The sequence below is a fragment of the Athene cunicularia genome (assembly GCF_003259725.1).
Source record: "Athene cunicularia isolate RWA chromosome 18 unlocalized genomic scaffold, athCun1 chr18_part1, whole genome shotgun sequence".
In the NCBI taxonomy this organism is placed as follows: Eukaryota; Metazoa; Chordata; class Aves; order Strigiformes; family Strigidae; genus Athene; species Athene cunicularia.
This window is the reverse complement of record NW_020799123.1, coordinates 5180491-5193600: the sequence shown is the minus strand read 5'-3', so window position 1 is coordinate 5193600 and position 13110 is coordinate 5180491. Positions and strand designations below refer to the sequence as shown.

Here is a 13110-nt window from a genome sequence, read left to right as displayed (position 1 = left end):
GATAATGGTCAGAAGATGCCTCGTCACCTTGAGACCCTTTAGGTAAAGTTGTTGTTTTCTTGTCCCCTCTCCCGGCTCCCCCCGCCTCGCTCGGCCCCTGCGGGCTGGGAAGCGGTTGTCGGAGCACATTTTGCGGGTGGGGGGTGTGTGTGTCTGCGGCTCGCGGGAGGGGTGGGATTGAGCCCGCCTGAGGATGTCAGGGATCCAGGCAAGTTTGCCCGCAGGTCAGCGTGCCGGTCCCGCAGCGCGGCTGCCTGGCGGCTCCCGGGTCACCCCACCCGCAGGTGTATTCTGGGGGTTGATTTCAGGGCTGTTTGCTGCTGTCTTTTTTTAATACCGTCCTCGGAGGTGGTGGTACTTGGGGGGGGGGGAATTGGTTCCTCGATTTTAAATCTGCTGGTGCTGATGGGGATTGTGGAACCCACCCTGAACTGTCAGCGGGGCTGGGGTTGATATTCAAGCCTGAAACCCTCCGGCCCCAGCACGCCCATGCCCACCTATTGCTTTTTTCCCCTTGGTGTAACTCTCCCCAGTTTTGCCTCCATGCATTCGCTTCCCTTCTCCAGTCCTTGCTCTCCAGCTTCCTTGTTTCACCGGAGATGCGCTTTGGTTGATCCCAGGCTTGAGACACATGGGAGATGCTGGTAATTGCTTGGTTTCTCTATGGAGAGAGGGACCAAAAACACACAGAAGAAAGTGCCTGGGGGGTGAAGCACAGTGTGGGGTGAGCCTAGTCCCGAACTTGCCAGTGCTCCTCACTGTGTTTGGGGGCTGGGGATCACCTGGGATTGCTGGAGGGGTCTGGCCGCTGTCTTTTTGCTCAGCCCAGGCTACCGCCCAGAGCTGGGAAGAGAAGATGGGGCTGTGCTTGCGCCGCTCGCTTGTGATCAGGTTTGGAGATGTTGTCTGCCTCTCCCAGGGAGTTGCCTGGCTCTGCACTGCTTGCTGGAGGGACTCCTGCTGCTGGATCCCGCAGCAGTACCCTGAGGAACTTGGCCAAGGGGATGGTGGAAAGCGGTGGCAGAACAGGGGCATGGGGGTCCCTACGGCTTGGGCTTGCTCTGAGTGTGCGGTGGGGAATGACTGTGAGAGAGGTGGGAAGGAAGCAGTGACCTGGGATCAGGCTGGGGAAGCACAGTGAGGGAGACACAAAGTCCCACTGGAGATGAGGATGCGTGTGGACGAGGGGTTTGTGATGGCAGGAAAGCACCAGGCTGGAGGGTCCCTGGTGTCTGTAGCAGAGTGGCGCACCCGCACCATCCTTCCTGTGTGTCCCGGGCTGGCTTCTGCTCAAACCAGTGCCGACCATTACGGGTGCCACTGGAACCAGCGGAGTTACCCCATTGTTAACCAGTCAGGCTTTTCCTGTGTAAGAGGAGAAATTCCCAAGATCCGCTTCCAGCTGTCCCGCAGTGGCCAGCTCTGCACCTCCTCCACATCGATGTCATGCTGAGTGTGACCCCTCCACATCACTGTCCTGTGTCCCCTCGCTCCCAGACCAACGTGGGCAAGCGTTGGCACTGCCCCACTCCTGCCATAACTTGGTACAAATCAGCAGTGCTCCCCTAAAATCAGCACCCCACATTCTCAGCTGATGTGAATCAGGGATGACCTACAGGAGTGGGAGCAGATACTGGCAGTCAGGAGGGGTCCTGTAAATTGAGTGCTCATTGCTCTAGGGAAGCCTGTGGTGTGATCCCCTGCCTGGTGCAGACTCCTGGCAGCGGTGCCATCAGCAAACAGTGAACAGGAAACCTGACCCTTTGCACCAAAACATTTCATTAACCACGCTCCAGACGTGCTTAGCAAAGCAATGCAAAGCCCTGAGCTCTGAAAGCGCCTGCAGCAAATGGGAAGGGGGGAGAGAGAAAATCGGTCTAGAAACCATGTGTAGAAATGTCCAAGGATGAGTCTGACTTCATCTCAGCAGCAAAGGGTGTTTCATCTGTGACAGTGCCCGATTTGGGCATTAATTAGTTGTGGAGCCCTGGTCCAGCTTGCCCAGCTCTTGGTTTTGCAGAACATGGGGAGTTCAGGCAAGTTTGCCATCTGGAAACCAAAACCAGGCTTTCTGTGTGTCTGTAACGTTGGCCAGTAAGAGAATTCACTCTGGTCTCCGCTGAGGACGATCCCCGTGGCTGAGCATCATTTCAACAGCGCCGTGACCGTGTCGAGCTCTGAGCAAAACAAGGTTTGCAGGAGAGGGAGAATCTTTTATTAGCCCGACTGCTGCTGCTGTTAGAAATTGTGGCTCAGTTTTTGGGCTCAAGAGACTTTGGTGTTGAAAACTTGTCTAATAAAAGATGTTACCTGTCTCTGTAGCCCTTGGTTTCCTGTGCACCGTCTTGCTGTGGGTCCCAGCTGGGTGATGCAGCACCGTGGATGCAGTCCCAGTGTCACAGCCCCGTCCCACTGGGTGCTGCTGGCCTTCCTCCCCCCATCGCCTCACAACTCATCACTCAGACCCTCCTGACTGTATCCAGCTTTCACCTCCATGGGCCAAAATCTGCAATGACTGGGGCATCACTTCCAATTTTCACTAAAGACTCGGAGAATTTGGCTTCCTTCTCTTTTGGGCATCAAGCCAGAATCCAGAACTGTGAACATTTCAGTTTGGGGAGGATGTGGAGAGGGACTTGGCACCAGAACTGTGCCCAGGCAATGAATTAAACGTAATGTGGGATGACAGGCAAAGCCAGCATGCAGAGTGGATGTTATTTGGTCATTGGAGCTCCGTGGTCTTCAGTGAGTTAGACTTGATTTTGGGGGCAGAGGACTCAGTGCATCTGATGGGCAATTTAGAATACCTGGGGTCTGGTTTATTCTACCTACTTCATGCTATTTGTTTTCTGCATAAGGAGTTTCTGCTCAGTTAAGGCTTGGCCAAGCTTTTTTATTCCCCTGGAGAAGATCAGCACAAAGTAAAAGAGATAGGATCCTCAGGATGAGAGCCCATCCCAGCAAGCTCTGTGCTCCCTGAAGCCCTGCTGCTGGGCTGGATCTGCTTCTGGATCCAATTTCAGTTAGGCTCTGATCCTTTTTTTTTTTTATCCTTTTTTTTTTTTTTTTTTTTGTTAGGAAAAAGGATCCTGTGTCTCCCCTACTCTCTCTGTAATCCAGTCAAAATGAAAACCATTATGTCTCCTAATGAGATGCTACAGCACAGATCACCTTTGTATCTTTTTCTTTCCTTCCCCTTTTTCTTTCTTCTTTTTCTTTCCTTCCTCCTTTTCTTCTTGGTGTTTAACCATCACTCCTTGCCATAGTATAATTATGAAGATTAAAATGCATAAAAAAGGTCTTGCATAATGATGAAGGTATTGTCAATAGGAGAGGTGAGAATGAAGAGCAGAATCAGATCTGATTATTTAATCAGGTGATGCTTTGTTAAAATGCCCCTTGAGGAAGGGAGCAGCTGACAGCAGGATGGGGCCTTTGGGTGGGTTTTGTACTATGAGGTGCTCCCAGGGAGGACCCTTGGTTGCAGGTAATGGCTGGGCTTTGACCTTTTCCTCCAGCTTGTGCCTTCTCCACTGTGCTGTTCTCTCCTGCCAGGGAGGTGCCACAGCAGACAGTGTTCCCCACCCCTGCCCTAAGGACAAATTCAGCTCTCCAAGGCAAAGCTGGGAGCTGCAATCCCCTCTGTCGTGTTCCTGAGCACCTCTTCCAGAGCCAGCACTGTGCTGTGTGGCTGGGCACGGGGTGTGGTAATGGGAATGGACTAATGTCCCTGAATCACCCCCTCTCCAAGCAATTAACGGGACACCACGTTGCTTCACAGCATCAAGGATGCTTTGCTGCCTCCGCAATCACCTCCCTGCCAGAGCTGGACGGCAGATCTCTGTAAACCCTCCTCCAAGGTCTGCTCTGGGAGAGGGGCTGAGGTCCGTAGTCATGTCTGCGTGCAAGCGCTGCAGCTGGATGGTTCGTCAGCATCTGCTGGGGAGGGGATGGCTGTGCTCTGCAGGCTGCTTCTAGGGCATGCCAGCCATGCTTATAGCCAGGCCTTTAGGGATGGGAGTCTGGATTAGCAGAGTGCACATTGCTTTTTATAGCCTGTTTAAACTGCTTTCCACCCCCTAGGGCAGGCTCATTCAGAAATAAAAGGAACTTGAGATGCTCCACTCCCGGTGTGCCTGCACATGGATGTCAGGCAGTTGTAGTGATGCGCTTGAGCGTCCCCTCTCCCAGGTGGGTCAGCTCTCCCGGTGCCTGGCTGTGGGTCTCCGAAAGGGTTAGTGAGCGTTTGTGCTGGTGTTTTGTGCTGCTGGCAGAGCTTGTTAATGCTAATGATCCCAGGGTGTCGCTTTTTCTCTTGATGAGGCAGGAGCTGAGAAGGGGACTGGGAGCTGCTTGTCCAGAGCCCATGACCAGGTGACCCTGGTCTGCTGGGACCCAGCTGGGGATGAGGCAGGGCTGATCCGTGGGAGTGGGGGTTCGATGCCCATCTGCATCCTCCTCGGAGCAGGCAGAGGAAACCCTTTGCTCTTGAGCTGTCCCATGCTGAGAGCAAAGCTGCCCTGGGTCTGGGGCTCAGGCTGTGTGGCAGCAGCGTCGGAGCTCGTGGGCTCCCAGGAAGGTGCCGTGTCTTGCCCTGGAGCCTCTCCAGGCAGGGCAAGCCTGGCCACGCTGTGCTGGGACAGTAGGGACCTGCCCTGGGAGCTCCTCCAGTAGATCTCTCTGGGGAAGCCCAGTCCTTGAGCTGCTTGACGCTGTACTTCAGCTCTCCACAACATTTCCTGTAGCTAATGAGTGCTTTGAAGCAAGTTACTCTATTTGCCAGCCCTTTCCAGCAACAGATAATTGCAATGCTGGCACGTTGTAGTCCAGACTTAATGGCTGGCTTCTAATCCTCTGCCTTTTAACTACACAGTAATGATTAGATGGAGGGCTGTGGTGCTCCTTTGCAAGCCTTTCTCTGGAAAAGCGTGGTTTCGGTGTTGGGTGGCTGTGCTGTTTGCTGTGCATGGCTCCTGAGCCCTGCGGATAATGCTGTGAACTTGTAAAGGAGAGCTGCTGGTTCCTGCCCTCCACAGTTTGGCGGTTTGCTTCCCTTTGTCTTGGGGATGCTGAGAGGTAGAAATGCCAACGGGCACCCCCAAGGGTTTACTCAGCTCCCTATCCCACGTAAGATTTATGTCTTGAATGACAAACCCGTTGTTTCACGAGGCTGGCAGTTGTCTTTCCTCCTCCTTCTTCTTGAAATGTTCCTTGGGTTTGGCCGGCTGGGATCCCGGGTATGGCCATGGCTCTGGGAGCTGTTGTACACGATGCCTGGGAGCGGCTCTGCCAGGGCTTTGCCCGTGTGTCTGTTGGAGGATGCTGCACCTCCACAGAGAGGAGGAGGTGACAGCAGCAGCGGTGGAAGGAGTCCAGGTGTTCAGTGCAGTGTGCTCTGCTTGCACGCCGAGGAGACGGGAAGGCTTGGCTTTATGTTCCACAGTGCACAATAACCCTCCTGCTTGCACAGAGCTCCTGCCTTCAGACTTTTCATCCCCAAAAGAGTCACTGTCCTGAATTTGGCCTGAATAGAAGCAGTGCTGCGAGCTCCTGCCTGTCTCACAGCTGGAGGTGATCACGAGCTCGGCTGGGAGCAACGTGCAGGTCGGCATCCTGCCTGGCGCATCCCACGGGAGCCGCTTTCCTGCCAGCCTGGAGGAACAAAGTGGCGATGGGATGGTCCCAGGCCACGGTGTGCCACCAGTGTGGGTCCTCCTCGTCCTGCCTGCACTGTGCACAGGCTATGCTGGACACAATGACAAATACTGGTGGCCTAGTTACAGGGGGAACAAAAGACCTTTTTTTTTTTAAAAAAAAGTTGGTTTTTTTTAAAAAAGGTTTTTTTTTTTTTTTTTAGACCCTTTGGGAGGAAGGGAAGGTACAAGGTCTCTCTTTTCTCTGGACTCTCCCAGGAGGAAAATGAGTATTGTTTATTGTAGCAGTTCCTGCAGTCTGGGTTATTGGGCTGGATCTAGTGGAGCATCATAAGGGCAGTCGTGGTCTGGCTCAGCTTTCCCACCTAAGGTGCAAGTCCTCCGCTCCCTCTCAAGGCCTGCCCATCGGGGCAGGGATTTCGGAGGGTGTTCTCAGGCAAAACCCACCTGCTCAGTGCCAGGGTTTGGGCAGAAGCATCTTGTGGCTCTTCATGAAGCACCTGTGGTTCTGGCCATGGTTGGGGTGAGGCGCTGGTGTACTCTCGTGGGGCTGGGGCCGCAGAGATGCTCCTTGCCTGGGCTGGATGGGGTGAGCCGCAGGGATGGAGCAGCTGAGAGGGAGGGAAGGATTGTCTCAGCTGGCTCTTCCAGACACCCCAAAGCAAAGCGGCTCCTGCTGCTGTTCCGACAGGTTACCCCAGGGGCGCACAGGGTGCTGGGGCTGTCCCGGGAGCAAGTCAATTCCTCATCACATCTTGCTACATCTCTGCTTTCTCTCCCACAGGATATTTGTGCTGGGCATTGGATTTTTCACCCTGTGCTTCCTAATGACGTCGCTGGGAGGGCAGTTCTCAGCCAAGCGCCTGGGGGACTCGCCCTTCACCATCCGGACCGAAGGTGAGCACAGATCTGTGCCTGTCCTGTCCCCTGGGATGCTCAGTGACCCCCAGGCACGTGGTCCAGCCGAGCTGGTGAGCACCAGGGATGCACAGAGGATGGTGCTTGGATGCCTCCATTCCCAAAGCTCCATCCTGACCCGTTTCAGGGACGTCAGGACGGCTCGGGGTCCTGTTGGCCCTTCTTGCCATTGCATGGGTCACTTTGCAGCCATGTGGCTGAAACCTGGCTGTACTCACATCCAGAGGTGTGCAGGCACAGTGGGGACATGTGTGCTGGAGAGTGGCTGCTGACCCTGGCCTGCAGCAGAGGGATGGGAAAACACCAGTGGCTGGGACTGATGGGATCAGACCTTCAGCTGCTGGTGGTGGTGTGGGTTGCATGGGCTGCACCCAGTCTGATGTGCTGAGAGTTTGGCTTTGGTGCTTGGAGGGCTCCATGGTTTTGAGCAGTTTTGACCTGCGGAGAGTAGAAATGGTTCCTTAGGGATGGGAAAATAAATGGCCTTTGTGGTTTTGGAAGTACTGAAATGTAGAAGAGAAATATTCTGATTTTTAGCAAGTGTGCTTTCTGTTACTTTTTTTTTTTTTAACCAACCTGTTTTTAGTGAGATGTGCAGTCAGCTCAGGAGACAGCTTCTATAGTGGGAGGATTGTGTCCTGCCCTTTCTCTGGGAGGACACTGCCACACTGAATCAAGCTTTGCCTTGACTTTTCCTCTGTGGTCCCAGCCTGGAACAGCACAACTGAATTGCACAGAGGGAAATGCCCAGCTTGAACTCTGGTGAGCAGGGTGAAATAAGCTTGCTCAGGCCACCATGGTTTTCTCCTCTATACCAAAGGTGTGGAGGGATTTGAGCTCCCCAGCCTCACCTGGAATTTGATTTTTGGGCATTAAATCCTTTCCTTGCATTGCTGGAAGAAATTATAGTTTCTTTCCTACAGAAGGAGAGGACTGAAGTGGTTTCCAGAAGTTGGATAGTCCTTGTAAACTGTTTAGCTGACTTTCAAAGAGAATAATGTGCAGCCTGCAGCAGCTGGCTTTGTTTTCTGCCCCATGGATGGAGGACGTGGCGGATGGTGTTTCTCTCTCTGTGCTCCCCTAATTGTTCCTATCACCAACTGCATTAAGCCCCTTCCCCCAGGGACTAGTGTTTGCCTGGCTGACCTCAGCCTGAGCCAGAGCAGGTTGCAGGATCAGTGCCTTTTGGTATTTTCTGCCTGTTTTACCATGGTCAGGGTACCTGCCCCTGCAAGGAGGGTGGGTGCTGTGTTACTGTCCCTGTCCCATGCCAAGCACAGCTCCCAGGACAGCTGGTGAGTGCAGCCTGGTTGTAGGGGATTCCTTCCTTCTCAAGATGAGAAGCGGCACGTGAGAGGGTGGGCAGGAGCCTGGGACCATCATCTTCTCCACACTTGGGTTTTGAGGAGATGAGTCCTGAAAAGGTTCCCGCGTTTGGAATAAAAGGTGTCACTTGTTACAGCTGCCCTCTGTTCCAGCATCCCCAGGGAGCTTGCAGAGAACTAGAAGAAAGGTAAAGAGGGACCAGCCCGAGCTGAGAGGTGTCACAGGTCGTGCTGCAAACAGCAGCAAACGTTTCCAGAAACCTCCAGAAGCTGCTGGCCCCACCCCAGAGGACTCTAAAGTTGTGGTGAAATGATAGCAAGATGACAGTTATTCAGCTTCTTTATCCCCTTTGTGGATGCCTGGGAGGGGAATAGCTTTCCCCATCCTTATTCTTGTCATCGATTTAACCCTCTCGTTCTCTCATTCACGGGGCGCAATGTTGGTGCAGTCCTGGAGCTGGATCAAAAGAAACCTCCTTCTTCAGGCTCTCACACCTCTGAGTCCTCCACGCTTACCTGCTTTAGGTGATTAAATCAAGGTGTGTGAATGGGTTCACCCTCTCGCATCTGAGCTCCTGGTCACGGTGGGCCCCCTTGGCTCTGCTGAGGGGTGTGCTGCGAGTCCCTGCCTTGCTGCCCAGGGGAGATGCCCGCTGCTTTGCTCCAAGACTGTGTGGGTCTGGGTGTTGCTTCTGGTAACAGCTGCTTGGTCTCATTTAAAGAAAAAAAAAAATTATGACCTAGGTCCTCTAATTATTCAAGCTTTTGATCTCTTAGGTTTGTAACTAGTTAAGGCAAGGCCTGCTTTGTTAGGAAGCTCAGAATTTCAGTATAAAACCTTTTTTTTTTCCTTTATTGGATAGATTTTCCAAGCAAGGTATTGCTTCCAGATGAATTGCTGCAAATTTGGCTGTTGCTGTGTTTCTTGCTGGGGGAAGATTTGGTTCATTCATCGTCTTACACACCGTTTTGAAACACAAAGCATCCTCTCTTCTGTCTCTGGAGAAAGGATGCTGTTTTGGAAGAAGGTTGTATTCTTTGTCCCCAGGACTTGGCATGCCCAACCTGAAAGGCTTTTTCTAGCTGTCTAACACTGGGTTCAGGCTGTTTGGGTTCAGCCTTTCCTGTGATACTGGTATGTAGGGCCTGGCTGTTCCGCATGGTGATGTAGCTGTTCTCAGCACACAGCTACACGAGGTGAGAGACCCCGAAAGTAGAACAGAACCATGACCTCAGGGCACGTACAAGACTAGGGCTGGACAGGAGCTGGCCAAAGTAACTTCAGACCCCTCTCTGTCACCTTTGAAAGGTTGTGGCTGTTGGAGGAGGCCCCAATGGCTGGAAAAACCCAACTATCACACCCATGGAAAGACAAGAGGAGTGATGCATGCTGGGCAACCTCACTGGTGCCACTGGGAAATAGGGAGTCAAAGCTTCCAGGAAGCTGGTGAGATGGGGAAACTCCATCCTTAGAGACTTTCAAAACACATCTGGGTGACATGAGGCTGTGGACAGCTCGATCTGACCCCCAGGTCTGCGCTGCTTGGAGCAGGCGGTTGGGAAGGGGACTCCAGAGGTCCCTCCTGGGTGGGGTGATGCTGAGCTCACGTGGAGGAACACCGAATGCACGGTGAAGTCAGCGTGGGTTGATGGGAACAGAAGTGGGTATAACTCTTATTAGTGCTGCGAAGTCTCAATAGGTCTGTTTGAATAACAAACTGGCATTTAATTACCATGCATTATGGATCCCAAGGAAACCTAAGAAATATTGCTGGTTGTTATTGTTGCTGTTAAGAGCACAATGCTGGTCTGAAGACGAGCTCAAAGGAGCAGGTTAATTTTGCTGGGCTGATTAGCTCTTGATGTGAGTAATGGTGGGAATCGGGCCAGTATCTGCACAAACCTGGATAGGTTCGAGGCTGTGGGCTTTGGAGGTGTTACTGGGTGTGTGGCCTCAGATCTGCCACGCGTTGAAATCTGGGCTTGAGCATCTCCCGGAGCCAAGCTCCCGGTGTGAAACCCTCTGGAGTGCAGTGGTGGTCCTGCCTGGGGAAGGAGCCTGGTCCCTGCTGCCGCTCTCCTCTGTGCATGGGCTCATCAAAGCACGGGCTTTAATGGGCCCTTCTGAGCATTATTCATTAATTGATTAATTTAGCATTGCAAGCTGGCAGCATCCTCTTCCCATACGGTCTGGGTGTGGGCTTGCTTTACCAGCAAAGCTGGTGTATTTAGTTGGGTACATTTGTGGCTAGCGAGTGTCCGCTCCCGTGGCCCTTCCTGGGGGTGACCCTGGCTTTTGTGGCTCTTTGCTCTGCTCCTTGTTTCTACGTGTCCTGCCAGGCTCAGCAGTGATGCTGTGCAGGTGGAACTGCCCATGCACTTAAATGCCTGCAGGGTTGGGTTGGCTACAAAGAGCTGGGGGTTAAGCTCAGCACCTGAGCACTTAAAAAATCATTTGCGTCACAGAAATCCTGTCGGGTGGTGGATAAGTGGTAAAACTCATGGTTCATGGTCCAGTCTAGGCAGGGACTGTTCCTGTTTCTCCCTGGGTGTCCTGACCAGCCCAGCACTGAACCTTGGATATTGCAATCCGAGGGGAAGCTTATGAAAATGCCCCAGACTTGCTCAGAGCTTTCTTGGCTTCTGAACTGTGTGAGCAGCCAGTCAAAACCAAAATGAAGATAGATGTGAGGCAGGAGCATGAAAAGGAGAAATGGATAATGTCACAGTCCAAAAGTTAATCCCATTTAAAATTTTATTTTTATATGTGAATTCCCTTCTCGGAGGCTCCCTCCAACAGCCAGATTTCTCGGTGTGTGCCAGAAATCATTCCTCAGATGGATTCTCTGCTTGGTGATTTGATGCAGCGGAGGCTTTGCGTCTTAACAATAAATAAAAAAATCTTCTGAAATGCAAGTTATTTTATCTTAATCCGCTACTGTCAAGTAAACACAGACAGAGGTTCCTTTGTTTTGAAATGGCCACCGAGAGAATTTGCTCTACAAACAAAGACCTAGATAAAAAAAAACAGAACAGACAAGTCTATAAATTTTGAATGTGGGAGATGCTTTGGGAAGGGCTCTAGACTCAAGAGACTGAGTTTTCTGTGCCCTCTTCTCTCCTCCTCTTTAGAATCTAAAACGTTTGTTTGGGTTTGTTTTGTTTTTTTTTTTCCCAAGCACCTTTCTTTTGGTTTTGTTTTACTGACAGAGTCAAGGTGTCTTGAGGCAGGGGGCTGATCCTGAAAAAGCACCAAAATCTTTAATTGTGGTGCTTGTGATGTGGCTGGGGAGGGATTTGGCAGCAGTCCCTCTGCCCACAGCTGTACCCCAGCCTGGTTTCAGCGGCGATGTACATCCCACTGGTGGAGCTGCTGCTGCAGGGGATTAGCGGAGGAAAATAGGCTATTAAGTGTTAAAACGTGATTAGATGCGGCTGGAATGTTGCCTGCAACTGCTGTAGCTAGTTTAAAAAAAATGGGAAGACTTCTGATTTCTCCTGCTGTTGATTCCTATATGGTAGGGTACGAGGTACCGGAGGCATTTGCTGCCCAGGGGATGTGTAGGGCAGGTCCTGATGTCCCGAAATAGCTGGAGCTGAGCTCGGCCCTTGCTGTGGGCTGCTGATTCTTGCAGGAGGGCTCTGATTTAATTTCAGCTGACCTTGGTGGTACTTTGATACAAGTGCTTTGAGTGGTTCATATAGATATCTCAGTGCTTGGGGTCTGTGTGCTGCAACAGCAATTCTTGTGCTGAGATCCTCGAATCTCGATGCCTTTGGGAAGTGGTGGTTTGCTGAGCACTGGAGTTGTGTGTTTACTGTTCCCATAATGGTCTTTTCAACCCGTTTTCAAGTGTTTCCTGCCTGGATTGGTGCTCAGCTTGAGAGCTCAACACCTGCCTTTTTCCACCCCAAAACGAGCTCCCAGCAGCTTCTCCAGCTGGTTTCCTGTCAGTGACCACAATTGGGCTCCTGCATTGTGTTTCCTCCACCACTTTGGAAACAGGATTAGTGGGGACAGGGAATGAAGGAAGGACAAGACTGGAGCTGATTTTAGAGCATGAGCTGGAAAATGCCAGTGAGCAAGGGTGAAGCACATCCTCTGCAAGGCTGTTGCACCTTGTCCTAGGTTGCCAGGATGTGTTTTGGGGCCTCATCTCCTCGGGGCTGCAGGATATGGACCCTGATGGGATATTAAACAGCCTGTGGACTGGGACTGGGGGTTTCCCAGTCCTATGCCACTGGGACTTTCTGCAGCTGGGCGATGGTAACTGCCTTGACCTGGAATCTATCTGGAGGTGGGCAGTGCCCCAGTGCCTGCAGGGACTTTCCTTGGTCTGTGGCATGGCAGAAGTGCAGGTGGCCAAAGGACAGCTGCTACTGCAAAAGCCTCTGAGATTTGGTCATTTGCTTTCATTGCGTAGGGAAAGAAAAATAAATGTGGAAAAGTTATAGAGAGAGCCTGCTGGGGAAGCCCCCCTTGCTGTCGTGGGGCATCTTCTGTGGGTGAAGCTGAGCACTGCTGCGTTCTTGGGGCGTCAGAATGGCTCTGGTTTGCTGTGTTGGGGTGGGGGACTCGTGGGAGAGGTCCAGCAGACAAGAGCCAAGGCATGTTGCTCTGGAAATAGTGTTAACATCACCTGGCAGAAATCTTGCCCTGCTCTCTCCCCAAACCCAGCACCCCTCCTGTGTTTCAACTACCGGAGTGCTCTACCTCTCCCACGGCTGTTGCTTGTTCCAGTTCCTGGAGTCTCACCTGCTTAAAGCAATTTCTTCCATCAATGAACACAGAGAAGGAGAGAGATTTCTTGGACCTCTTACATTAATATTTTATGAACTACCTGAGAAAAGGTTTAAAGAACAAATGGCTGAAAATGGGAGATAATGTGGTGTGGTGGACTAAATGCACTCTGGGAGTTAGTTCAGGCTGTCTTCTTCCACCCATCCATTACAAACCAGGTGGGGCCAGCTCTTAATAGCCAGAGTCTCTGCAGCCAGTACTTGGCGTTAATGAAACCACCCACAAAACAAAGCAACTGGCTCAGTCATTGTCCCTCTGGAATTGGAGTCAACTTGGTGAGGAGGCTAAATCCTTACAAAGTGAGCTGGTTACTCATGGGAGTGAGCACACCAAGGCTGGTGAGACTCCTGGCATGAGTGAGGTGCCACAGACCCAGGACCTGCAGTGCAGCGCAGGCACCAGATTTCCCCAG

The 13110-nt window shown here is 52.1% G+C and overlaps 1 protein-coding gene across 2 annotated transcripts in view; it reads left to right on the top strand.

Moving 5' to 3' along the window:
* Positions 1-6: 6 nt before the first annotated feature.
* MGAT5B (alpha-1,6-mannosylglycoprotein 6-beta-N-acetylglucosaminyltransferase B) overlaps positions 7-13110 on the top strand; it is a 69421-nt gene continuing 56317 nt past the window's right edge. For both annotated transcript variants that reach the window (XM_026861037.1, XM_026861036.1), the window contains exons 1-2: positions 7-42; positions 6439-6551. In XM_026861037.1, the coding sequence (XP_026716838.1) occupies positions 6482-6551 (70 nt within the window). In that variant the 5' untranslated portion in view covers positions 7-42; positions 6439-6481. The remainder of the gene's footprint in view (positions 43-6438; positions 6552-13110) is intronic.